General features: G+C 35.5%; 1 protein-coding gene and 1 long non-coding RNA gene across 2 annotated transcripts; both read right to left on the bottom strand.

Annotated features, from left to right (window-relative positions):
- Positions 1–373: 373 nt before the first annotated feature.
- LOC116167597 lies at positions 374–2,954 on the bottom strand. The gene is made up of 3 exons (XM_031482992.1): positions 1,147–2,954; positions 879–1,085; positions 374–824 (listed from the first exon to the last, which is right to left on the bottom strand). Exons 1-3 carry the CDS (start codon positions 2,926–2,928, stop codon positions 690–692), a joined length of 2,124 nt encoding a protein of 707 aa, XP_031338852.1. The 5' UTR covers positions 2,929–2,954; the 3' UTR covers positions 374–689.
- A 17,571-nt stretch (positions 2,955–20,525) lies between these two features.
- Positions 20,526–22,170, bottom strand: LOC116169550. The gene is made up of 2 exons (XR_004144990.1): positions 21,947–22,170; positions 20,526–20,766 (listed from the first exon to the last, which is right to left on the bottom strand). It is a non-coding gene; the product is annotated as an uncharacterized LOC116169550 (long non-coding RNA).
- Positions 22,171–25,883: the final 3,713 nt, after the last annotated feature.

Genomic DNA, 25,883 nt, shown 5'->3' with positions numbered 1-25,883 from the left:
GCCCGTATGCGCGATAAGTGTAAACTTATCACCAGATTGCTGATTCCTTTGAGGTTGCCAATTATAAATGATAAAGACACAATATCATCGAATTTTATTCAATGGTAATATTACACAGCTACGCTCCATCTAAAAAGAAAGCGGTTTCGTATGGATCATTATTCTTACATTACCTATCTATTTTAGCGTGGAATAGAAGTCTTTCGTTTCACTTTGCCATTCGGGTTATTTTTTTATTGCTAATAGAACTTTGAATATTGTTTTGTGGATTCATAAAGTTGCAATACTTAGTGTTTCCAAATCGAGTCAGACTTAGTGATGTTTAATTTCATGAAATTTATCTTTTTGTAACTTACCACGTAATTTATGACGTAACTTACAGTTTTGTCTGTAATTTATGAAATTTATGAAATATACGAGTTTTGGAAGATATTTTATTGTGTAGTGTGGATGTTTGATACTTTGCTGGAAAAGACTCATGGGTAATACGTTTAGAAGTAGGTATATTGTAAATCAACATAAGAAAAACTAAAAACTTAAACTCCTAACCCAAAGTAACATTGTATAATAGACATAAACTTATGCTATAGCACGAAACAAATGAACTACTTATCAAACTAATAAAAAAGAAATTCACAGTCTTCTTTAATTAACTAAAATGGTTGAATCACTTGTACTTGTACTTTACGCTACTTTCTGCGTGTTATCGGTATTGTTTCTTTGTAAAACGACTTACAGCTTATTGACTGAAGATCAGATTCGAGTAGGGATTCTTGGGGATCAGGATCATATACGGACTCATCTGCATTATGTATACTGCAGTTCTGAAAGTAAAATAATATAATATATCGGAAAAGGTACTTGTTCACTTATATTACCAGTACTTCTAATGAATCATCTTTACTGTCGGAACCAGCAATATGACTTGCACTAAGTAGACAAGTAGTATCGCGTTTGCGTTTCTGTCCTTTGGTTTGGGGAGTTTCATCAATATGCTCCTCTTCTGCATCAGACGGGGTATCATTGTAACTAAAGTCATCGTCAGAGTTTCCATTTCCTTCTATATCCGACGTCCACGAAATATTCTATACAGAAAATAAATTGTAATAGGACATACAGGTGCTGTACTGTACCTATGTAACTTACAGAGTCAGAATCAGAACTCTCTGAACAAACTTGATTGGTTGAGAATGATTTTCGTGAGTACTTTTCTTTGGAACTGCTAGTAGGTGGTGCTTCAGGGTTATTAATATTTGATTGCTGATGCTGGAAGTTTCTGTCATCCTGAACCGTCGTAGGTTCTTGAGAACTAAACAATTTACTGTTGTGCTGAATATAATTTAGTTTTATAGCTCTTTTGCTTGTTAACCTATTTCTTCTGTTTGTGTGAATTAAACTTTGAGTGCTAAAGCTTCTTTCGGTGGCAGCTGATGTACATGGCATTGTGAGAATCCGTACAGCTAATTTTGAAAGTGAGAGATCTCCACAATAACCTTTCCACCAAGTTATTGCATCAACCGTAGGTAGTACTTCCCACAAAAAATTCTCTGCAAAGAAATGGAGTTTGCCCATGTAGTGACCTAATTCTGCTATTGCAGTTGGCAACATCATGTCTTTTGCCAAACCATTAATAAACTTCATAGCACGCATTTTTTGTTCACTTGACAAGTATGAGCCAACAGAGTGAGGATTTAACAGATCAGCAGCCATGTGGACAGGTTGCATTGCATACTGCTGCCTTTCTGAAAATTTTTGTAATATGTTATTCCTCTCCGTTTCTTGTAATTTTAGCAGTTGTAAATTAGAATCAAATTCTAAATTTATTGCATTGAAGGATTTGCACACTAAATGAATAGAAGGACTATCACCTTCCAGAAGTGTTATACTTTGTGTTATGGGCTTTAAAAGGTTTATTACACCCTCCACACTGACCCAAAAATCCTCACTTAGGATAACGGGTTTTATAGTATGAACAACTTTTTGTGTGTCTTCTGTTATACTAAGTCTTTGCAAGGCAAATTTGCACTTAACGAGATCTTCCATTGATTTAACATGTGAACCCCACCTTGTTTTGACAGGCATACTTAACGAAGTTGTAAGTTTCATGTCCTTTTTTATTTCTTCTAGTTTTGCTCGCAATATCTGACTGGACATTATGGTCTTAACAATATTCTTAACAGACACAATGATCTGCTCAACAGATTCTACTCGCAATATATCTGAGCACATCAAATGAAGAGTGTGTGCCATACAACCATATGACACAATATGGGGATATTTCTCTTGTATGTTACGTGCTGCTTTACGCATATTAGCGGCATTGTCGGTAACTATTGCGCTAAATTTATGTGACCCATATTTCTCGATTATCTCTAACATGATACCTTCTAAATAGGTAGCAGTATGACTTGCAGTGCCACTTAAAACAGACTTGACAAATAAAGGGCGCGGGGTTGTGATGATAACGTTAATGACACTTTCGTTTCTTAAATTTGACCACCCATCACACTGAAGGGCCAAATTTTCTGAAATGTTCAAAGTTTCCTCCACATGAATTTGTACTCTCTCAAATTCTTCGTCAAGTAGACGATGTGATAACAGATATCGCCCAGGTAACGTAAAGGAGGGTCTCAGTCTTTTAAAGAATAGTTTCCAGTTTCTGTTTTCTGTAATTGATAGTGGTGTATTACTAGTAAACACTGCCTTTGCAAATAAGGCTGTCAGTTGTTGATGTTCTTCTACTTTCATTACGTCTACAAAACTTTCTACCATGGATCTTTGTTTGTTAGAAATGTAATTTGATTTTTTAACGGGTGTAACGGCAGATAAAGTGCGTACTGTATTTTTTTCAACATTACTCTCATGACGACTACAACTAGTAGTACTAGTACTAGTACTAGGACTAGACGTACGCGATGAAGCTGTCATTTTAGAGCGAATACTGGTGGGGGCTTTCATGCAATTTCCAATAGGATTTTCATCCTAGTGGAATTTTTTGAATATTTTTCTTTGCAAAATTTGCATTGAACACATGTTGTTTTTTTATTACTATCTATACATTCTTCAAAATACATCCACACTGAAGACCTTGGTTTAACCATAATGCTGGAAAAATATTCGAGATTCAGCCCTGTAATGTATCAGAATTCAGAAACGTTAAATTTAACGTGCAGGTTATTTGTAGAAAACGTTATTTTGCCTATACTAAACAATGCAAAATAACGTTTTTTGACAGATAACCTGCACGTTAAATTTGACGTTTCTGATACATCATTGTATTTATTTATCATAAAAAACGTGATATATTATATCATACACATATCTGGTAGAAACGCAATTTATTTTTCTTAAAAATTTACCGCATTGACATAGTAGAATAAATATAATCATATGATTTCACAGATAGTTAACGTCGGGTTAAGTCTGTCTACCTACTTGTTAAATAGGTACTTCTACGTTCTACCAGATTTATGTGATCTTAATTTTGTGACAACATTAATAATTTAATTTAGATACCTTGTTCGTTGAATCCAATAGATTAGGTATATTATTTTACTGATTCGTCAACACAACACACAAGAGACGCATAGGCATAGGTACGCAAAACTAAAGTCAGCACAATTACACAAGGCGACACGCGGTAAGCCGTAAGCACAATGCAACATAATTCCAATAAAAGCAATGGGAGGGGTAAAATGAAACTCGTTAACCTTGATGAAATTTCACGTAAGTTACCGTAATTTATGTAATTTATGAAACTTAATAAATTTCATAAATTTCAAAGATTTCAGTAATTTATAGGGTTTCTGAAATTTCCCTGTAATTTTACCGTCATTTTTGTAAGTTACAAAGTGTAAAATTTCCATCAACATCACTAGTCAGACCAGACTGCAAAGGGGACTGATTAGTAATTAAATTTTTTTTCTCTGTATTTTTACTAACGGTACTGGATTGTTATTTTGTTTTACTGGTATTATCCACATTGTGATTCCGTGTTGCACTCTTCAGTATTTCGTGTCCATTGACATCCCTAAGTACAGACAACGAAGCAAAATACTTTTCGAATCATCTATTATCTAATTTGTGTGGATTTGGTAAAAATGGGAAGAAAATACGGACGACATCCATCAAAATCAACGAAACGTAAAAGCGTAACAATGAAAAAAAATGCAAGTCCAAATAGAAAAAATGAAAAATAGCTTTTCAGCGGCATCCGAATTCGTATTTGATAACTATAGTTCTGATGATTCAGAGAAAAGTAATGACAACTTTGTTAGGGGTAGTAGTCCTGATACTCAAGTGAATTGTGATGATATAGAAATGTGCACACAGGACACTGATAACAACTCAGATGACTTAGAAGAGTTGTTAGTAGAATCAGAATACAATGTTAGTGATGACATTCGCGAGGTAAAAAAGTCTACTATCACTGGACGGAGAATAGTAGATATTAAATATTTTTTTGAACAACTCCAATCTATAAACCATAAGGGCTTTAACTGTAGTTTGCGAGATGTAGATATTATCAAAGAGCGACGGATAGGATTTGTGAGTGTTATAACGACCAAGTGTAGAATGTGTAATGCAGAGGACGTAATATACACTGAGAACCCCGAAAGCAACGAATTGGATGTTACCTCGGCTGCAGTGTCAGGTAAATTTAAAACATACATGTGCCATAGTTACCTACTAATCAAAAATATATGATTAGTAGGTACATATTTCAAAGGGAATGTGAAACAAGTAAAAAGGTTTTCGCCCGAAGGCGCGTATTTTAGCGCATTTTCCATGCATTTATCAGTACTTCTCAAAAGGCTATCGCTATGTTTTTCTTTATTAAAACCATCTGTGGTTAATATTTCAAAGCAATATCTGAATAAATAAGATAGTTACATTGGGAAATCTACGCATTCGCGCATTTTATTTTTACAATATGCGATATGTTTGCTTTTACTAAAAGCATCTTTGGTTAAAATTTTAAAGAAATATCTCCATAAATAAGAGAGGTTGCGCGCATATCTCTGATTTTTACTACATGCGATATGGTTGCCTTTACTAGAAGTATATTCTGTGTATACACGATTACCAATCCATATATTACTTTTTTTTTAAATAAACTTTTATTTTTTTTGTTTTCATGTAGGTATATGTTTTACTTATTTCCATATCATCTATCAAATTTGATTGAAGTGAATATTTTCCAAGCGTTCTACGATGTTTTAATCACTATTCGCTTCCGCTTTCTAATAAAAAATTTGAGATTGCGCATGCGCAAAACAAATTTTTTGATACTGCATTAGTTTTACTTTTATTCGAAGTGCGTACATGTAAAATTTCATTTAAATGTCTTAACAAATAAAAAATTTGAAATTGCGCATGCGCAAAACCAAATTTTGCACCTAGTCTTAGATTTGTCTTTATTCCAAATGCCTATGTATAACATTTCATTTAAATGTCTTCATAGATAAGAAAGTTGGCTCTGCGTATGCGCAAAACCAAAAAATATCGGTATGCACGGAATCCTTGGACCAAACCATTTCAAATGAGTCCTATATCGCCCAAATCGGTGCAGTGGTGTAAAAGGAGTACGTGTGACGGACGGACGGACGAACGAACCACAAAGTGCAGCCAATAGCGATTTTTCACATTGAGGAAAATACGCTAAAAAAACACTTTTCCTATCCAAACTAAACTTGTAAACGGTGTAATTATTACCTATAATCCAAAGTTATATTTATTTCGAACGAAGGTGGCATTATTTACCATCGAAATTGATTGAAAAATATTAATTTTGACACCTTTAGGGCGAAATACACAAGGTCATAAAAAATGCATACCATTTATCTCTCTGGCATTGTAACTTTTGCACTTTTTCCCACCGAAACTGTTGTAAATATAATGACTTCCAATATAATTTATAACGCATTCATTATTTATTTATTGAGGAAAGAACAATTAGAGATTTATGAGAATGAGGAGGTACTAGTTTATGCAAATGACCTACATAACAATGAACAGTTTTCTAACCTCTCTTACCTATCGGCAGCAGCTTATTGACCATTTATAATTAATGTCTCCGGAGAAATATTGCCAGAGGCCTTGATGTATTGTGGGCTGCCTATCCTCAACACTTAATTTTCGCGCTCACGAGGTAAACTGTTAAGTTATTTTTCCAAGATAACTTATCTATACACGAAGTTGGAAACATTTCAAAAATTGCGATAAGTTTGTAATACTAAAACCTAGACAATAACGCCAGGAATATTTGTTTCCTTTTTTCTATTTCAAAATATGGCAACCCAACAGCCCTCCACGTTACCCCCAGAAAAAAATATTATTTCAAAACATTTTAATAATCCCCGGCGTTATTGTCTAGCTATAGCATTCACCTTTCACTGGAATATTCGACCCCTTTTCCATCTTCCCTCAGAATGCAGATATCGTGGAACGAAATCAAGCGTTTTCGGGCGAAACGGTAGAGGTGTACTGTCCAGCCTTAAGTGAAAGTCAAATAAATACATCTACTATGAAACGTTAAAAAAATAGCTTACAATGTGTTTTTTTTGTAGATCCAAAGTTACAAAACTACATATTAAAAAATCTCACTTTTTTAAATGGAAAACGCTTCCAAAAAAAATTTAAATTATCAAATTATCAAAATTTGCGTTACTGTAATGATATTGTACTCGATTTAAATGATGTTATGTTTGGTGTAAATAATAAATTAAACGAGTTTCTGTGGTGTGATATAAATAACCAATGTCAAATACATGACACTAATGAGACTGAAAATTTATCGCGACAAGTTCATATGAACTTTTTTTTAATTTCCCGCTTTTGATCTTGGTCTGGATGTAAAACTGACTGATATTGGACAAAATTTAATGGGGGTGGCTTCACTAAATCTGTTCAGTGAAAAGGTTATTGTATAGTGTCATGGGTGTTGGGATCAATCTGATCACGTTTGATTGGGCATGTGTTATCCTGACAGTTGAAAATTCTGTATTTTATGTTTGAATAAACTTCACTCAACGTTTTGTATTTCCCCATGACAACACGTGTATTATTCTGCTGCAGGTGAGATCCGAAAGTCTTCTCACCGATCGCCAAAATATGTTTGTCATCAGTGTGTAATGAACGCTTATTGTTAGAGTACCAAACAGATGATAGTCGCTAAGGGCGAACCCTAATTACCGTAAACAGGAGATATTTCGTTCTTTTTGTCCCAAAAAAATTCGTTAAGCCGCTTGTGAGCAAGAGGCGAAGAGTGCACTTTCAAATTTGTTTTTTTCGATTTTAATAGCCTTTATGGACATTTTATGCCTTAACGAGAATGCAAAAGCATGAAATAATTGTTAATTTCTGATAATTGTTAATTTTTGAGCTCTAAAATAATTTATTTTCAAAAAAAATTAGTTACCGGGCGAAACCGGGGTTTTCAGGCAAGTGAAATGATTAGAAATTGGGAAAAAATAATTAAAACAGCTGAATTTTTCCGCGGGTGAAATCCCGAGGGTTGAAAGGGGTGAAAGTGGTGTTTTGCAAATAGTGGCAAAACTATTAATTTTAGACGAAAATGTTCAATGTAAAAGTTATAGAGATTATAATTCTTTTGCTTCCTGAACAATTTGTTTTTGTTCACTAACTCTTCTTCCTGTCTGTTTTACAGCTGATGGGATTAAGCTGTTGATCGTTAATTTACAGGAATTATGAATAAAATCCTCAAGAAGTTTATTCCCAGGTTTTACATCTCAATTCATTTGTTTTGGCCGGTGAAGCTAACGTTCTTATTGCAGATTTTGCAAGTTTATCAACAGGCCTAACGCAATTGCATCAGCTATAAAACAGTTCAGGAATCAGAAAGCAAGATAATTCGATTTTATTTCGAATTGCTTTTATTGCGGTAAAAATACAGAAAAAAGAAATAATAAAGATGTTTTAACTAAAACAGTTGAACACAAGAGAATATTTAAGCAAACATTAAAGAAAAGCAAAAACGTTGATTTATCATGTAAAAAACCGTGTATATCTTAAAACTGTTTTTCCAGTTTTTGGCGATTTTCTCGAATTTTTGCTGTAGGAATATTTTTTTATTAAAATATAAGTCTTCGAAAATTTTGCTACTCCGCGCACCTTTGTACGATGAAAAATAGATTTTTCATCCCCTTGACGAAGAGGTGGTTTTTTCAGAACTCGTGAGATCTCGGAAACGGTTCAACTTTACGGGCCCAAAAAATTGTTTCCTTTTTTATCATAAAACAAGCTATCTTTACTCCAAATTTCAAATCCCTATGACTTTTTTTCGTAAAAATAAGAATAAAAATCGAAAAAAAAGGTTTTTCCGGTTTTACTAAGAAAATTGGAGGTTATCGTGTAAATAGTGCAGATACAAAAGTTGTTCATTTTTTATTCTATATAACTTTTATATTGAACATTTTCGTTAAAAATTAATAGTTTTGCCACAAATTTCAAAATACCAGTTTCCACCCCTTTGAACCCCCGTGATTTCATCCTCGGAAAAATTCAGCTGTTTTAATTTTTTTCCACAATTTCTAATCATTTCACCAGCATGAAAAACCCGGTTTGAACCTGTAACTAATTTTTTTTGTAAAAAATTTTATATAGCCTGGACTAATAGCGAAAAACTGTATTAGAGGATATACACTGGTTTTGAACGCTCTAGGTTATTCAAGTGCAATCCTATAAATTAGCAAATGGCGGGTTTCGTGAGAAACTATTACTTACTGTATCTAAACGCTTTCATACTAACCTGGCGGTATGCTATACATTGTTACCAATTAGGTATGAATTGCTTCTTTAAAATGATGTACCTACTGCTGTGTTGGATTGCGTAGGACATCCCATTATAAATATTGTTGTTGTACTTCGAAATACACAGTCAACATAAGGGTTCTGTCAAATCAAGTAGACGCTGATTAGCGATTAAGCCCTTTATCAACCCGGAATTGCATGTATTGTGTGCCAAGTCATTTCGAGATAGCCTTGAGTTGTTTGAGAGTTAAGCGTAGATAAGATTAATGGGTTTTACTAAAATACGTGAAACAATTGTGACATTGTTGGTACTTAATGAAAGTTTTGTTGCAAAATTATGAGATAAAGTCCCTAGGTAATAAAAACACTTGATTTTAGGTATTTTGACCAAAATCAATAATACGGTAAATATAGCGGATAACTAAATAACAGAAGTAGGTACCAACATGAGCAAAAACTGAATAGCACCAAATTTACTCCAAGAAGAGGAAATCTGCTTGTATCCAGGTTCATATCCGAATTTGAATTGTGAAATGTCTATTGATGAACTCAAAGACCCTCCAAAGGCCATTCCCCAGAAAAATGTGTGAAGTGGCTCAAATGAAATACGCGACTACGACACCTACTATACCACAATACCAAATGTTACATCTCAGAAATGAAGCTGTGAACCGTGTTACATCTCAGAAACTAGTAGGTACATAAATGTTTATGACGCATTACGCATGTAGCTACTCGTTAATGTTTAATGCCCGCCCCCAGAACCCTAAAAATAAAACGTTTCAAGTATTTCAGAATATGTTTTATGACATGTGATCGTATGGCATTCCAAATATTCCAATTGTTTCGATCGTACCATTGTTTTTTTCCACATTTCTATGAAATATGGGATTTGAATCTGTCATGAAGAAGGCGGCAACGTTACATAGATAGTTCGTGTTTAGCGGGATTTTATCTTTATGATATGTCATTTAGATGTCTAGGATTTGATTATCAGCTTAGAACACTTTTTCTGCCAATGAATTTCTGCTTGATTTCGTATTCTGAATGTTAACCAAGTAGATCTTTGAAAATTATTTAGTCAGTTGTTAGTGAAGATGAATGAATACCTACTCTGCAAATAGTATTAAACTCTTTTGGTAAGGGAATTCCGAAACTGGCGTTCCTGCACCTCTACAAAGCATTATGCGGGTCACTCTGTAATTGGGGAAAGCCTGTTGAGGGCCCAGAACAAGAGAGAGACAATAAATAAATAAATGATTATTAGTGATCTAAGATTTGTGTCCCCTCTACTAACTAAGTTAAGATTGTGCTGACTTAGTCGAATATCAGATTCGTACAATCTTAAAAACAAAAGAATCTGCGTTTTGAGGAAATGTTGAAAAAACCTTATCTCGTCTTCTTGAAGAACGAGGAAGGCACCATTTCATTGGCCCAGAAGTACCTACCTATCCACACTTCGTTCAAACAATTTGTACTAATATTGGCGTTATAGGCAGGGGCGCCGTCTTGCTGGAAAAACATATTCCGCACCATCAGTAGAAACTTTTCAAGATATGCAGCTAGCTCGTTCGTGAGAAGATAGATAGATGTTTTTTTGCTAAGGTGTACCTTATACTATCCCATTTAGTAAAATGATAAAGGGTTTGCTAATCGTTAAATCATAATTGAAGTCGCTATAGCCTTGAGCTCTTTTTGTAGAACAGTCTGTAGGTATATATAATAATGTAACGTAAGTTATTTGGATAAAACTCGTACATTAAAATACTCGGCCCCAAAGGGGGTCTCTTATACGAAATAATAATATTTTCTACATTCGAGTCTTCGAGAATACAACAATGAACAACGTGTAAAAACTGTAATAATGCAGTTCATACATCCTGTCTCGGAATAACTTCAGGAGGTAATTGAAGAGGGTGGATAATTTGATTTTGATTAGGTATTGCTCTAGAACGAAAACTGGTACAACCTCGTTCTTTGGTATCACAGCATATGGAAATGTGGAAGGTATCTATAATCTCGAACAATAGACAGTAACAGAAATTATTATGGAGCCAAGCGATGAAAAGTAAGACTAACGTTCACTTTATACGACTCTGTATCAAATGAAAGTTTTTTAAGATGTTACCCACCCCATCTATGGGGATAAAGCGTAAGATTTAGAAATGAGATAAATTGAGTTGTTATTCATTACAAATTGGACTTGTTCGATCATTTTCTGTTTAATTTTCTGGTTGCATGTTTTTTTTAAGTTCAAGCACTGTTTTCTTACATTTTCTTGACATTTTGTTGCATTCGAATAGATACCGGCGTGTTTTCCCATAACGAATTTAGTAGAGGAAAGGGCTAATAGTATGTAATTGCTAGATGTCTGTTTTCCATGAAATTTTTATCATGTAGGAGCGTTTATTTTTGACTTCAGCCATCAGTCTAGCAGTTTCACGAACAACAAACACATTTACAACGATAAAGTAATTTTAGTTAGGTATTAGGTACCCAGGTATAGGCACTACCACTAGCAATAGATGCAGTATCCCAAACACAAATTACGTGAACCTATAAAAGATTGTACAGGGATAGTAATGCGAAATAGATACAGTCCTCAAACGTGGTTTCTTTTATTCTCATTTTGATTGCAGACGTATTTACATTTCTAATTGAACAGGAAAAGTTGTTCGACGAGCTGTTTCTACTAATTTGTAAGTGGATATGGCAAATTCTACCGCACTGCATATTTTAAACACCCAACGCTCTCCTGAAACAATTAGGTCAAACATTTTTCATCACTCCCTTGATACAAATACAAGTTTAATTCCCATATAAATCGAGCCAAAGTCTTCCATTACTATTTACGTCATACCTCGGATACATTTAACAAAAAAATCTCATCATTATTTAAGAACTGCTACACAAATTTAATGCGGGAGGTCTTATCAAACGTTTCTTCTGAGAGATAGATTCTAGGTTTACCGCCTCCTGGAGGCGAGAGCGGCTCCGCCTAAACGCCGCCTCATCCAATAGATCCTACTCGCAACCGTCCGACGCCCGGGCATCGCTACGCCAAAAGGGCACGTGATCTTGCCCACATGCCACGGGCAGGACGACACTACCTCCTGGGGCAGGACTAACGTCTTTTTAGTTCCTTTACTCAGAGCGTTGGAGATGCTGAAAGGATCCACATCGCTACGCCGTCTCATTGTAAAATTCGCAAGCTCTGTAATATCACACATTGGAATGGCGATTTCAACAAATTAATCAGAATCATCCTCTCGGTGCATTGAAGACGCTGTAAGTGTACTGCATCGTATTGAATTATGGTAGACTCTTCGATCATAAGCGTATGACAATATGACGTAATGGGCTTCTAGTGATAACATTTGAATGCGTTTGTCTTATTGTACTTTCGTACCTCAACGATATCTTAATAGCATACTGGACTCAACAGATTGCAGAATGGAAATCGAATTCTAGTATATACGGTTAGGTCGCTACCCTTTAAAGTTAACCCATCATTCAACAACGTGATACATTTTTAGTTATTGCCAAATAAGGGTCGTAATTTAAAACAATTATATTTATAATAAAATTCCATAAACGTCCTGTTAGAGCTTGAGCTAGGTGCAAAACCATTAACTCTCTTTGGATAACAGTCAGCTCGTCGAATTCCTGACACAATGTAAAATAAGGAGAACTGCTCGTTAAATTATGAAGCAGCACGGTGGTCGATGCAGTGTAAGAAACCGACGGTGGGATTGGAAGTTTCTCACACTTCCACTAATGGAATGTTATTGTGTTTTGTTACAAAAATTACGCTCCCGCACTTCTTTCAAAACATAGGGCAAACAGAACATATAGTGCTGATCAATGGAACCAACACTTTGTAAATATACCCACCGCGATATTATCGCACAACACCATCCACAAAGTGGATCCTCTCTCTCTATTTAATCTCACTATGCCCAATAAACTTTGCTTTACATTCGGCGACGTTACTCTTAATAATGTGCGTGATGCAATCACTTCGTTATCCTCTGGTAGGGCACAAGATATATATGGGATGAGCTCTTTCTTAATGAAAAGAAACATCAACATGTTAGTTATCCCGTTAGCATCCTATGATCAACGACTGCATCAAGTCAGGTCAATTCCCTGAGTGTCTGAAGGTGGCTCTCGTTCTACCCGTACATAAAAAGGGCAATGTAGAAGATATGGCAAACTACAGACCAATTTCACTTCTGCCTGTTTTTTCAAAGGTATTCGAACGCATCATAGAATGACGTTTGAGGCACTACTTTGAAACTAATAATCTATTCTATGGTAACCAATACGGCTTTCGCACTGGGAAAGCGACGAGCGACGCAGTGATCACATTTGTGAATAACACCATTAATTGAATCTCGCCCCAGTCTTATGTAATCCATATATTGTTTATTTCTTTGTAATTAAAGGCATTTATTATTATTATAATTGCTTCGAACAAGGGAGATACTCCGTGACAGCCTTTTGCGACCTGAGCAAGGCGTTTGATTGCGTTAATCACAACGTCTTGTTCCTGAAACTTAAAAAATATGGCCTAAACGTGATGGCACTGCGGCTGCTGAAATCCTACCTTTCTAATAGAGCTCAAGCGGTAAAAATGGGCAACTTAGTTTCTAGCATGGCCAATCTGGAACAGGGAGTTCCACAAGGTTCCATTCTAGGACCTCTTCTCTTCTTAATTTACGTGAATGACATGCCCTACCATGCCAACAAAGCCCTATCAATATTTTTTGCGGATGACACTACTCTGAACGTTTCGAGTGAAAGCGTTGACGTTGCTATAGTCTACAGTTCAGCAGCACTAAGGGACACTGAACTATGGTTTGGTTCAAACGACCTAATTCTAAATCGCACAAAAACTCAGAAATGTATTTTTGCATTTAGGCCGTTCGCTACCCCTCATGATTACAGTGAGCGGAGCATATTATGTATCTTCCACTGTGTTGAGGATAGCGTACTTTGCCCTTTGCCAGTCACACATGGCATATTGCATCACTATTTGGGGCCATGTCGCCAGTGCAAAAAGGGTTTTCGGCATGCAAAGAAAGGCCATTCGTGTTGTAGCAAGACTACCTTACAGAGCTGACGGGCCTAACTTCTGGTCCGTAAAGTTCTTTAATGCCCTACCCACTGAAATAAAAAATTTACCGACCGAAATAGGTAGGATGTAGGCAGAGAAAAGTCTGCGACGGCTTGTCTGTCTACAATCGTGAATAGATTTATTTCCGTCCTAATTTCCGCAATAGGTAGGTACCTTTGAATACTTATAATTAAACTGTTCAAAAATGATATATGACGCCGTTTTTGTGGAAACGTACATGGTTTGCTAGGAATATGTGTATTTAAACGCTTATTATTCATAAACGGATATGGTGGCGGACAGTTTTGTGAGGGAAAAGCGGCCGTTGTGTTGAATACTGCAGGTTGACGCTCAAAAATATTGAAAAGCAGAAAACTACGCAAAATGTAGTTTTGTAGTACCGAAAAATTGGTTACATTATTCCTAATATACGAAAAAAACTTCCCTCAATTTTTCAAAAGCGTCAATCACTGTGGTTGTATGGAGGCACCAATGGCGGTCACCGATGCTTTTTAATGGAGCCTCGTACTTCAATATTTTCTCGCCAGCAATGGCATGTTTCAGATTTTTATGTAAATAACTACTGACTGCTGAATAAATTTTCCGAATCAGAAATCAGAATGCATTTCCTGCAAAACCTACAAATTGTATTCGTGTTTTGCGAAAACTTGCAATTCTATTCTCTGATTTAGCGAATTTCCTGTTTTGCGGAAAATTGGAATTGTATACCCTGTTAGGTATGTCGAAATACCTACAAAACGTATCCTGTTTTGCGGAAATTTGAAATTGCATTTATTTGTGGAAATACAATAGGTTTACTGTTTTACCGAAATACCTACAAACTTTATTGCCAGTATTTTTGAAAATTGAAACTGTATTACCTGCTTTGCCGGAACTACAAAACAAAACGAATATCTTGTTTTGCGTAAAACCATGGAATTGCATTTTCTTGCAAAAATGCAAAATTTGTTTCCTGTTTTGCAGAAATACAAGACGTAAGGATTTGTTTTTCCGAAGTACAAAGTATGCGTCCTGATGTAACGTAGAAATTTTAAACGGTAGTTCATGATTTGCCGAAATACAAAATATATTTCTTATTTTGCAAAAATGTAAAACTGTAGGTTAATACAAAATGCAAAATGTTCTAAAAAATTTGAAATTTTATATCGTACTTTTTCGAAGAGGATTGCACGTCAGGATTTGTAAAAATCTTCATAATTTGTTGTAGTTAGGAACGAAAGTGACTTCAATACGGCGCTCGTCGGGACGCTGGTTCCAAGCTTCAAAAGCGGGTTCCTCTATACGTCTCTAAAATGCAGAATGTAATAAGTGGTCGCTTTAGGCTTAGGAAATTTAGGTACCGATTATATAAAATTGCCGATATAGAAATTTTATACGTGTACTGTACCGTACAAGGGGGCTTGGATAACAAAGAATTTGATTGTAAGTGGACTGTAATTATGAATTACTTCCAAGGCCTTGTTTATGCTGGGAATGAAAGAATATAGACACATAAATAAACGTGTTTATTATCAAAAATACAAAGTAAATGAATTTCTATTGAATATGGTTGACGTAGGCACGACGGCTACTAGAATATGGTAAAGTTACGAAGGGATAATGTAAACAAAGGAACTTACGTGTTGTTTCGAAGTCCATTAACAACGAAGGCGATGTTGCAATGGCGAAGATTGCTCTATTCTACGAAGTTGTCGAATTTGTCGATTTTGTTACAACGAAATCTTCTTATTGATGTGCGGTGCTTTGACGTTCTGCTTGTTAATAACGATGTTGCGAACTGCACGGCGACATCTTGACTCGTTGTGGATCGATCGAGATCTATATGCGAACGACGAAGGCTAATCGGCCATTGATTAACGGCGACTTCTCAACGTAGTTGAGTCGATGGCTTCTAAGCGAAGAATGGGACGAATTCTGCGCGACGAGTACACATATTGCGCTTCTGCGGCTCATGCGCGCACACGTAACAAATAGGAATATATACAGGCAAGGCAAAACGGTCATGTACAGGGTATTTTCATTAAAGGAAAAACGAAAGGATATTTTATTCTAGTTTGGGGACGCAACATGTACCGTTTCAAAATGAATGAGAACAGAACTAATATCGAAAACATAAAGCGCGTTAAGATAAGAAGCTAGTGGGAAACAGATAAGAGTGGAAACGCCACAATATAGTCTACTGGAGCGTGGAAGGTGTAGGATTGGGCGAGTGAAAAATATTTAGGCTTAAGGTCAATTTAGTATTCCGGAAGAAGTCGACCCACGGGAGTTTATTCCGTGAAGTCTGTATATTTTTTTAATAAATGATACGCTACGCCTCACACGGGAATTCGCCACGCGCGCACGGAAAAAGCCTGCTTTCCGGACTCCTAATGAAATATACTATTTTATTATACCTGCGTCAGAATCGCTGTTTACAACACGCCTAAGCGTGCGTAAAAAGGCGATTAAAACACGCCGAGCTTTAAAGGTTGTTAAGTAACGTTACTTCAAATATGACATATGAAACTATGTTTGTAATTTAAGATTGAAATAAAATATCCTCTCGGATCGCTTTTTGAAAATGGAAAAGGTGTCTTTGGCCCGTGTCCTTTGTGGGAACCTTTCACAAACGCACGTGGTTTAGAGTAGGTATGCTGCCAAATCTGTTCCACTTTCCAATCGCAATATTGATTGCAGTTTTGAATGAATGCATCGAAGGATAGAAGATTTAAATTTCTACCTTTGACATTTCGTTCATATATGACAGCATGAACGATGCATTTAAGACCTTGTTTGAAAGATGCTTCCTATTAATCCACTTTATTCCATCTTAATTTTAAATTATATTGCAGGTATAATAAAAAATACTATAGATACACGTATATAATTGGTCTTTAAAGGACTTGCAACGTTTAATGTTTGTTTGTACGCTTGATTATACACTTGTTTCTTAATATACTATTATAGGTGACATGTGACATCTATCCAATAGCATATTAAAACTTCGGGTATCACTACCGATTTAACCGGAATTGGAAGCAACTTTTGTTTTTCAAAAGCAATGACTATGTTTTTTAAGATCTTTGAATATAGCAATCAATTTGCTGTACGACAACATAAAATAAGCATATTATGGTTGATATATAACAAAAATGGAAAAATTCGTGATTGAAAACTTATAAAATCTATCACGCCCTGTGCTGGCAGGATACACAGGTAACACGGATACTCAGCAAACGGATTGTTCTTTTCCAATATCGAAGATAACATAGTGACTGTATTTGAAAAACAAAAGTCTCAAATTCTGGTGTTACCGGAAGTGTCAATATGCGATCGGATAGATCGTAATGTCACATATACAGTTATATTAGACAAATTTTTCGTATCTCACCAAATAAAAGAAATATTAAAGTGACCGTCTTATCTTGAAAACAGTGTAATGTACTCATGAGTACCTAATATTAATCACAGTTATGCAAAAGTAAATTTCATTGAAATTTTTGACAATTTGGGATTGTCTGAAACAGATAAAGAACAATGAAAAAATATCTCTATTATCAAACAATGAATCAAATTGATTTCCCATATCGGTTATTTTGGTCATTGCAGGGGATTTTTTTCCTGATATGCTTATTTACTTGTGATATATAAAGGGAGTCCTACAATATCAAATCAGTTCAACGTTGCAACAACATCATGAAGATCCAAATCTTAGTTCTTGCGTTAATTTTATCGGTAATGTTCGCCTTTGTGTTTGCTGCTCCAGCAGATGACGCAGGTACTATCACTATTTTCACATTAATGGCCGTTGGTAACGTTTTGTGTTCTTTACAGGGTTGATGGTGCGAGCAAAACGCGAAACTTCCTGCAAAGCTGTATCGTCCAAACCTAATGATCCGAAATCATACAATGGTGCATGCAAAGCACATTGCATATTAAATGGCAAAAAAGGGGGCACCTGTTCCGGCAAATTTTGCAAATGTACTTAATTGATTTTCGAAATAATATTTGTTGGTTTAAGTATTAGTACATAAGATTTCGTTGTTTAATTTAATGGTTCAAGAGATTTCAAATAAAAGTTACTGCTTAAAGAAATATTACACGCATCATTTTATCTACACGCCATTTGGTGTTGTGGCGTCATCAATGCGTTTAGGTGGCACATCTTGTATACTTTTCCTACTTCTAAGTTCTATGGCACTCAACGTTCATTATTACTTATTTCCCAAATCGTAGCGTTATTCAATCGGTAGCTTCAAGAACACACACAAGGTTTTTTGGGAAGTTCTCGAATGAAAAATCACTTCATACACAAAAATACAGGTGATTATGCCCGAAGTTTCAATATCCTTCTCTTGTCATACACAGGATGTAATTTTTAAAGATAGTAAGCACATTTTTCCCGATTTGTCTAAATGAAACATCTTGCATATTTTTTCCATCCGCAAGTTAGTAAGGGAGGTACTGCATTGAGATAAAAAATTGAGATAATAAAACAAAGACGAAAAGCTGAAAAGCCCTTGGGCAAAATCGCGCATTCGCAGATGGACGGTATGGTATCTGTTTGTACCATTTTATACAAAATTTAATGTTGTAGTCACTGTTATATGTTACTTATAGCTGAATTGATACGAAGCGGTCGTAGATTTTTTTAATTAATTTATGAGTATGATCATTTTATCATCTCAAACGGCCGCTCGTTCATGTTCGCGATTACAGGAAAACGCATTCACTTTTTGCAAATCTGTTTTCGCTATGTTGTAGTATGTCTATCCAGGATGTGCACCTCCTATTTTTAACGCGACCGCACATCGGTTCCGACAAATGTCAACGTCAAAAACGTTTCACTGGCAGTCTATAGCAATATACGAAAGGAAATTTTATCTCATTTTCGTTGTAAATTTGTTCTGTTAAATCATTTTTTTTTGTGTCAGTTCAGATTTAATTTATTGCGCACTTCGTTTACTTTTGTAAAGCGTTGATGTAATTATCTAGAGATAAGATGCATTTTAATCGGAAAAAAACGACTGTTTGTTTTCGTAGAAAATTGTGTATTTTAGATAAGATAATTCCGCGTAAAATCTGCCTACGTGGCTGAAGAAGTGTCCTGTATCGAAGCTTTGATTAGTTTCTCGAGTTGCCACACTCAGGTAATTAGATTAAATTTCGATTTGTTTAAGGAAGGAACACACTTTTACGTACTTGAGTTTGCGGTTTGTTAGAAGAAGCATTTTGCCAATTTCCAGGGCGAAATGCGGTTCGTTATAAGAAGCATTTTGGTGGCAAAGTCTTTGCCTTTCGTCGTGTACAGAATTTTGTTGATCGTCAAAGAGAATTCAATACGTGGTAACCAAGAGTCCAGCCAAGTTCGAGCTAAAGTTTTGAAGAAATCGTACGTACAGTTTGGGATGGCAGTTTTCATTGAAGTTGTCATCCATGTTAAACGGACAGCCATCGATTCATCGGCTAAGTGTTTGCGTTCAACCAGTTAATTCAAATTTGGAATACAATCAACGCTTCTGCACCCTATTTGGAAAAGAATTTACTAAGAGCACGTTTAGTGCGTTACGTTTTGGTTAAGTGCGTTAGTTTCTGTGTGCCCGGATTTTTATTGGGATTTGGAACCGAAAAATGGACTTTATGTTTACCTACTTTCATTTGTGTGTGTAGAATAAATTTTATTTGTGTTAAATCATGCAAATCGTGTAGTGTTTATTCGATCCCTTTAACAATCCTGATACATGTTTCATGATTAATTATGATTAACTTTGTTCATTTGTACCTAACAACGTTCATATAGATTTATAGAACGTGCGTATAATTCCAAATTTAATCTAAACCCGTAACGTAACGTAAAATATTCTCGTTGACAAATCTTGACCGTGACGTAACGGTGTAGTCTGAATATGTCTATAGGTTTCATTGTAAAGATATTTGACGTTTCGTTGACGGTACGGTGACGTAACGGCGACGGAACGGTGACGGTCCACTCCGCCTCGTGATTTTCACGTTACACGCGCTTCATTATAATGTTCATATCGATCTTGTATCATTAATAACTATAATGTATTAGTTTTGACAGGAGTCTGATAAAGTAACAGGAGATAGGAAAAGTCTTACTGCCACTGTCATGTGTTTTTCTGAACAGCATATAACTGCTTTAGACTGTTTAGGAATAATAAGCATTTAAATGTGTGCATATTTTTCATGTAGAAAGGTAGTGAGACTACATATAAGCTGAGTTCATCTAGTTTCTCGTTTTGCAATACTTTTTTGTTTTTAGGAATGGAATCCATTATTTCCTGTTTTGTGTTACCTTGGCCACCTCTTGTTGAATTTCTTCGCCTCAAGGAAAATAAAATAGAACAACGATTCTTATTCATAAACACGCTTCAAGAAAAATACAAGTTAGTAAAAAGGGTTGAGGCATCTGAAATTGATAACTGAATAACACATTCTTTCAACCTCAAAATAAGAGATATAATTCTCTCGAAGTCAACATTTTTGAAACAAATCTTGCTGGCGCCATACAATACTTGTGGGTCGCGTTGATATGGTTCATGTAATTATGGGTTTGATACAATTAAATCCTCCTGAGGAGCTTGGAAAAGCCTTGGAGACAATAATGAGGTATAGGAAAATTATTTTCATATTATTGGTATAATATTATTATTGTTGCTTTCACATTAAATTTATGGCAAATCCTAATTTGCATTAATCCAAACAGACGCATGTGCCACTGGCACATACACCTCTCCGATTTCCACCCAAAACGCAATGTACATTACAAGCTTCGTTGTAGGAGGCCGGATTGTTTGGCCACGCAGAAGCTGCTTTACAGGAAATGGCTCGTTTCCCACGAACTAGTGGACCTATGGACAATGAAACGTAATGGATTAGTGTTATTTTTTAAGCTTGATTTGCAATGCTGACTTCACGCCCCAGACATAGCTAGATCAAAGGCCAAATTATTCAAAAGAGTTTAACGCAAATCGATTAAACGTTTTAGATCACTACCAAAGTGTTGAATATAGACATGAATCAACGCCTATTTGAGTTGACAGTGGACAGTAACAGTTATTAAGTCTGATAAAAACAACAACTAGTACATTCGCTACAAAATAGTAATAGTATATTTTCATGCATTGTAGTACAAGATCACTTACATTCGTCTCAAACTGTATATATACTTAAATAAATAGTATATTAAGATACAAGTGTATAATCAAGGCTAAAGCACGCGCAACGAGTTTAATGGCACGGCGCGAAGAGGAGTGCCTTTAACGTTGCAAGTGCTTTAAAGACCAATTATACACGTGTATCTTATAGTATTTTTTATTATACCTGCAGAATCATTTAAAAATAGGAAATACAATGAAATCATATTGACGTTATACTCGAATACATGTCTAATTAAGTGGGCTGGGTGTTTGTAATTTCACGATTGCCATAGAAATGTCACGACGTTTGCTTAAAAAATCATCGTTTTTGTGAATAAAACGATTTCCGTTGAAAAAGACAATACACCGTCCATTAAATCGCTTGTTGTAAAATTTAAACAAACATTGGTAGGTGTAAAATCCAAATCCATCAGTAAATCCTATTATAAAGAATATGAAAAGTTGTTTCCATGGATGAATAGGAAGTTACTTACGAATAAAGTCTTAAATGCATCGATAATGCTGGCATATATGAAGGAAATGTCAGAGGTGTTTAAATCTTCTATCTTTTGGTGCATTCATTCAAAACTTCAAACAATGCTGCGATTAAAAAGTGGAACAGGTTTGGAAGCATACCGTAAATTACGCGCGTTTATGAAAGCTTCGACCAAAGAATAGGTACAAGCTAAAGAAATGTTTTGCATTTACATGTAGCGACCTAAGAGGATTTTTTATTTCACCCAGATGACAGTTTCAAAAGTCATCCTTGAAGTATCATTACTTAGCAACTTTAAACCACGTGTGTTTTAATTGCCTTTTTTCGCACGCATTTGAGTGTTTAAAACGGAGATTGTGATTCAGGTATAATAAAAAAAAGTACAATCTCACTTACTGTTAGGCTCCCCCTGCAAAGGTACGGCCGATACAACGGCAAACACAACGGATACAACTAAAACGAAAACGAAGATTTTGTTCATATTGAATGGTTTGACCGAGTCTGTTGGCTTCAGAATGTGTATGGACACTTTTTATACTTAAAAGGTACCTACGTCATTTAGTCCGATATGTAAATGTTACAATTCCCCTTTGACCCAAGTGCGTAGAACAATGTAAACATCCGACTACAAACAGTTATGTTTGATTATGAAAATATTGCCAACTTATTTCATTGAGTGGGTTATCAAATTTTGTTATCAATTTAACTATAAATTGATTTTGAAATAGATTCTTAACCTTCCTATTCTTTAATTTGATTGATCAAAGTACAACTATCATACTAAAAACATGGGCCCGTATGAATAAAAGGAAGCATATGCTTGCAAAATTCAAAGTAAATACTCGTAAGTGCCCCTTCATACTGGTCTGTTTAGTAGCGCTGCTAAGTCGCCCAGTGTGAAAGAGCACTTACGAGTATTTACTTTGAATTTTGCAAGTATAAGCATATGCTTCCTTTTATTCATATGGGCCATGGATGATTCAGGTATCGGTTTTGTGGCCTGATACGAATTATCATTTATACGTTCTTTGCGTTAAAAATTGTATAGACTATAATATTCCAATATCGGTCCCGTGATCGTCCAAACTACATAACCTGTATAAATAAACTGTATCAGACCAATATAGACAACGAGCGACAGAGAAGGACGGAGAGAAAGGCCAAATAACGAAAATTTAATCAACTAGTCTCTTGATCGTTGTTTCCCTACTACTGAAAGCAGAATTGGAAGATTGGAAACCGTTCGTGAGTTATAATGTACACAGACGGACGGACGGGCAGAAATCCAAAACCATGCACGAGCTGGGTCGCTCGTTAATCAGTACTTTCTCCGTCCGTCCGAGGTCTTAACTACTCATACAGTTTTCAAAATATTTAGTTCGTTCTTTTTGAATTCGGTAGCTTACAGCTCTGGCACCTGAGCCAAGAAAAGTCTTGACGATAAATGGACGCATGCGTAGGCTGGGCATTATCAACTTTCTTATTTATTATATATTTTGTTGAAATTTTAACCACAAATGCTTCTAGTGAGGAGAAACGTGCCTCACACATCGATTACCTTTTGGGAAGTATACTATTCAATGCATGGAAAATGCGCTAAAGTTACTCGTGTGCAAACCGATCAAGGGAAGGGTTGGAAGCGCTGCGATGGGATTTCCTACCCCAAGTGGCTTATTCAACGTACCCTTGCCCCTTGTAACGGATGTTACTAACTTTCCTTTTTCTCCTACTTTTTCTGGTTGGGTGTGGTTCTTGTTGGGTAATTATATTAATATGCCTCGGCTGCGCGTCGGTTAATAACCCTATTCTGGTCTTAAGGATAAGGAATAAAGGATTAAATAAAAACTCAAATATCTTCATTCAAGGTTAACGGAGCGAGACCGAGTTGCGGTTCGTTGGATGAAGCCTTTTGTCAATTTTGAGGCCGAGTTGCTGTCCTTAATTAAAAGACGCGCGTTTCTACTAAAGTTTGGTGGCGAAGTCTTTGCCTTTCGTCGTGTAAACAATTTTGTTGATCGTCAAAGAGAATTCAATACATGGTAATCACAACCAAGTTCAAGTTAAAGTTTTGAAGAAATCGTACGTACAGTTTGGGATAACAGTTTTCATTGAAGTTGTGATCCACGTTAAACGGACAGCCATCCATTCATCGGTGTGTTTGCGTTCAACCAGTTAAATCAAATTTGGAATATAATCAACGCTTCTGCAACCTGTTTGGAAAACAATTTAAGAAGATCACGTTTAGTGCGTTACGTTTTAGTTAAGTGCGTTGTTTCTGTGTGCCCGGATTTATATTGGGATTTGTAACCGAAAACTGTAAGTAAGTATTGGAGGATTTCTCGATTTTGTTTAATTTGTATTCGAAGGTGTATGCGGGGTATGTTCAAAGAGACGCTGAATTGTAGTCCAATTTTGATCATTAGGATTTTATGTTTACGTTCATTTGTGTGTGTAGATTAAATTTTGTTTGTGTAAAATCATGCAAATCGTGTGTTTATACGACCCCTTTAACAGACCCGGAAGATATCTCATGCTTAATTATGATTAATTTTGTTGATTCTTACCTAAACTTTAGTGCAGGTGCCTTCAAAATGTGTGTAAGTGATCGTTTTGGAATTCGAGGAGTTTGATCGTTGCCATTGTTTGCTTTAGAATCTAGATTTTGAAGTCAAATTTGAAATTGTTTGTAACAGTTCCCGTTTCTTTGAATTTAGCGACCAAATCTTGGACATAGGCATGACTTACATTTCTCTCGGGATGTCTCTCATTAAACGTTCTAGCTGTTCTATAAGATGATCGAGTTTCGGAGCCATAAATGAATATTATTTCCACACGTTTAGCTGTACTGTAAGTCAATAAAAAAAAGCAACCAAGATTGCTTAATGAAACAGCTCAGGTTGAAGTTCTTGGCCAATTTGCCATAAATCCCTCAATGTCAACATTTAATGTTTTTTTTAATTATTAAATTTTTGTTAAATTGCCTTAATGAATATTGACTTTATTGGTACCACTGGAGAGCATTTTTCAGTAGCTTTCCCACGATGTGTCACAAGTATGGGGTTTCCATTTAGGATTTTTGAAGAGAGGGGCTACCGTTATCTGAATCATGTTTATTGTTTGTTATACTGTGCAGGTGATTATGCCATTATTTTGTTTTATTAGGTTTTTTTTTGTATTCACGTGAAGTTTTCCACTGCATTTATGACGTTTTGTTTTTATGAATTTGTTTAATTGTATTTGATTCGATTACCTGATGAGATTTATCATACAATTTTGTTGTTCATGTTTTGTTTGTACGTTCTCTTGCATTTCGTTGTTGTAGGTGATTTATTTCATGTATTTGTGTGGCCTATGCCGGGGTTTTTGTCCCGTAGAAGGTTTCCCTGGTATGGTCTTGTGTGCGTAATATATTTTTTATTATACCTGAATCACAATCTCCGTTTTAAACACTCAAATGCGTGCGAAAAAGGGCCTTTAAAACACACGTGCTTTAAAGTTGCTAAGTAACGATACTTCAAGTATGACTTTTGAAACTGTCATCTGGATGAAATAAAAAATCCTCTTAGGTCGCTTTCTGTAAATGCAGAACATTTCTTTGGCTTTTGTACCTATCCTTTGGTTGAAGCTTTCACAAACGCGCGTAATTTAGGGTATGCTTCCAAATCTGTTCCACTTTTTAATCGCAGCATTGCTTTAAAGTTTTGAATGAATGCACCAAAATATAGAAGATTTAAATACATTTCCTTCATATATGCCAGCATTATGGATGCATTTAAGACTGTATTCGTAAGTAACTTCCTATTCATCCATGGAAACAACTTTTCATATTCTTTATAATAGGCTTGGATTTTACACCTACCAACGTTTGTTTAGATTTTACAACAATCGATTTAATGGACGGTGTATTATCTTTTTCAACGGAAATCGTTTAATTCACAAAGACGATGATTTTTATAAGCAAACGTCAAGTGACATTTCCATGGCAATCGTGAAATTACGAACACCCAGCCCACTTAATTAGACATGTATTCGAGTATAACGTCAATATGACTTCATTGTATTTCCTATTTTTAAATTATACTGCAGGTATAATAAAAAATACTTTAAGATACACGTGTATAATTGGTCTTTAAAGCACTTGCAACGTTAAAGGTACTCCGCTTTGCGTCGTGCCCTTAAACTCGTTGCGCGTGCTTTAAAGACTTGATTATACACTTGTATCTTAATATACTATATTTGTTCTTGTCATTTTTTACGCACAAAAGTTCTGTCTTTTATTTAATTCTCTTCCCGATTATATTGTATCACGTCCCAACACGCACAAGAACCTATT

Source organism: Photinus pyralis, unplaced genomic scaffold (assembly GCF_008802855.1).
Source record: "Photinus pyralis isolate 1611_PpyrPB1 unplaced genomic scaffold, Ppyr1.3 Ppyr1.4_LG4, whole genome shotgun sequence".
NCBI lineage: Eukaryota > Metazoa > Arthropoda > Insecta > Coleoptera > Lampyridae > Photinus > Photinus pyralis.
The sequence above is the reverse complement of the archived record's forward strand: the minus strand, read 5'-3'. Positions and strand labels throughout refer to the sequence as shown.

Bases quoted from the DNA above. Each gene is read 5' to 3' on its own strand.
- LOC116167597 (XM_031482992.1), bottom strand. From the start codon at position 2,928: ATGACAGCTTCATCGCGTACGTCTAGTCCTAGTACTAGTACTAGTACT. The intron at 1,086-1,146 runs GTAAGTTACATA...TTTTCTGTATAG, and splicing joins AGAGTTCTGATTCTGACTCT to AATATTTCGTGGACGTCGGA. The intron at 825-878 runs GTAATATAAGTG...TTTTACTTTCAG, and splicing joins ATGATTCATTAGAAGTACTG to AACTGCAGTATACATAATGC.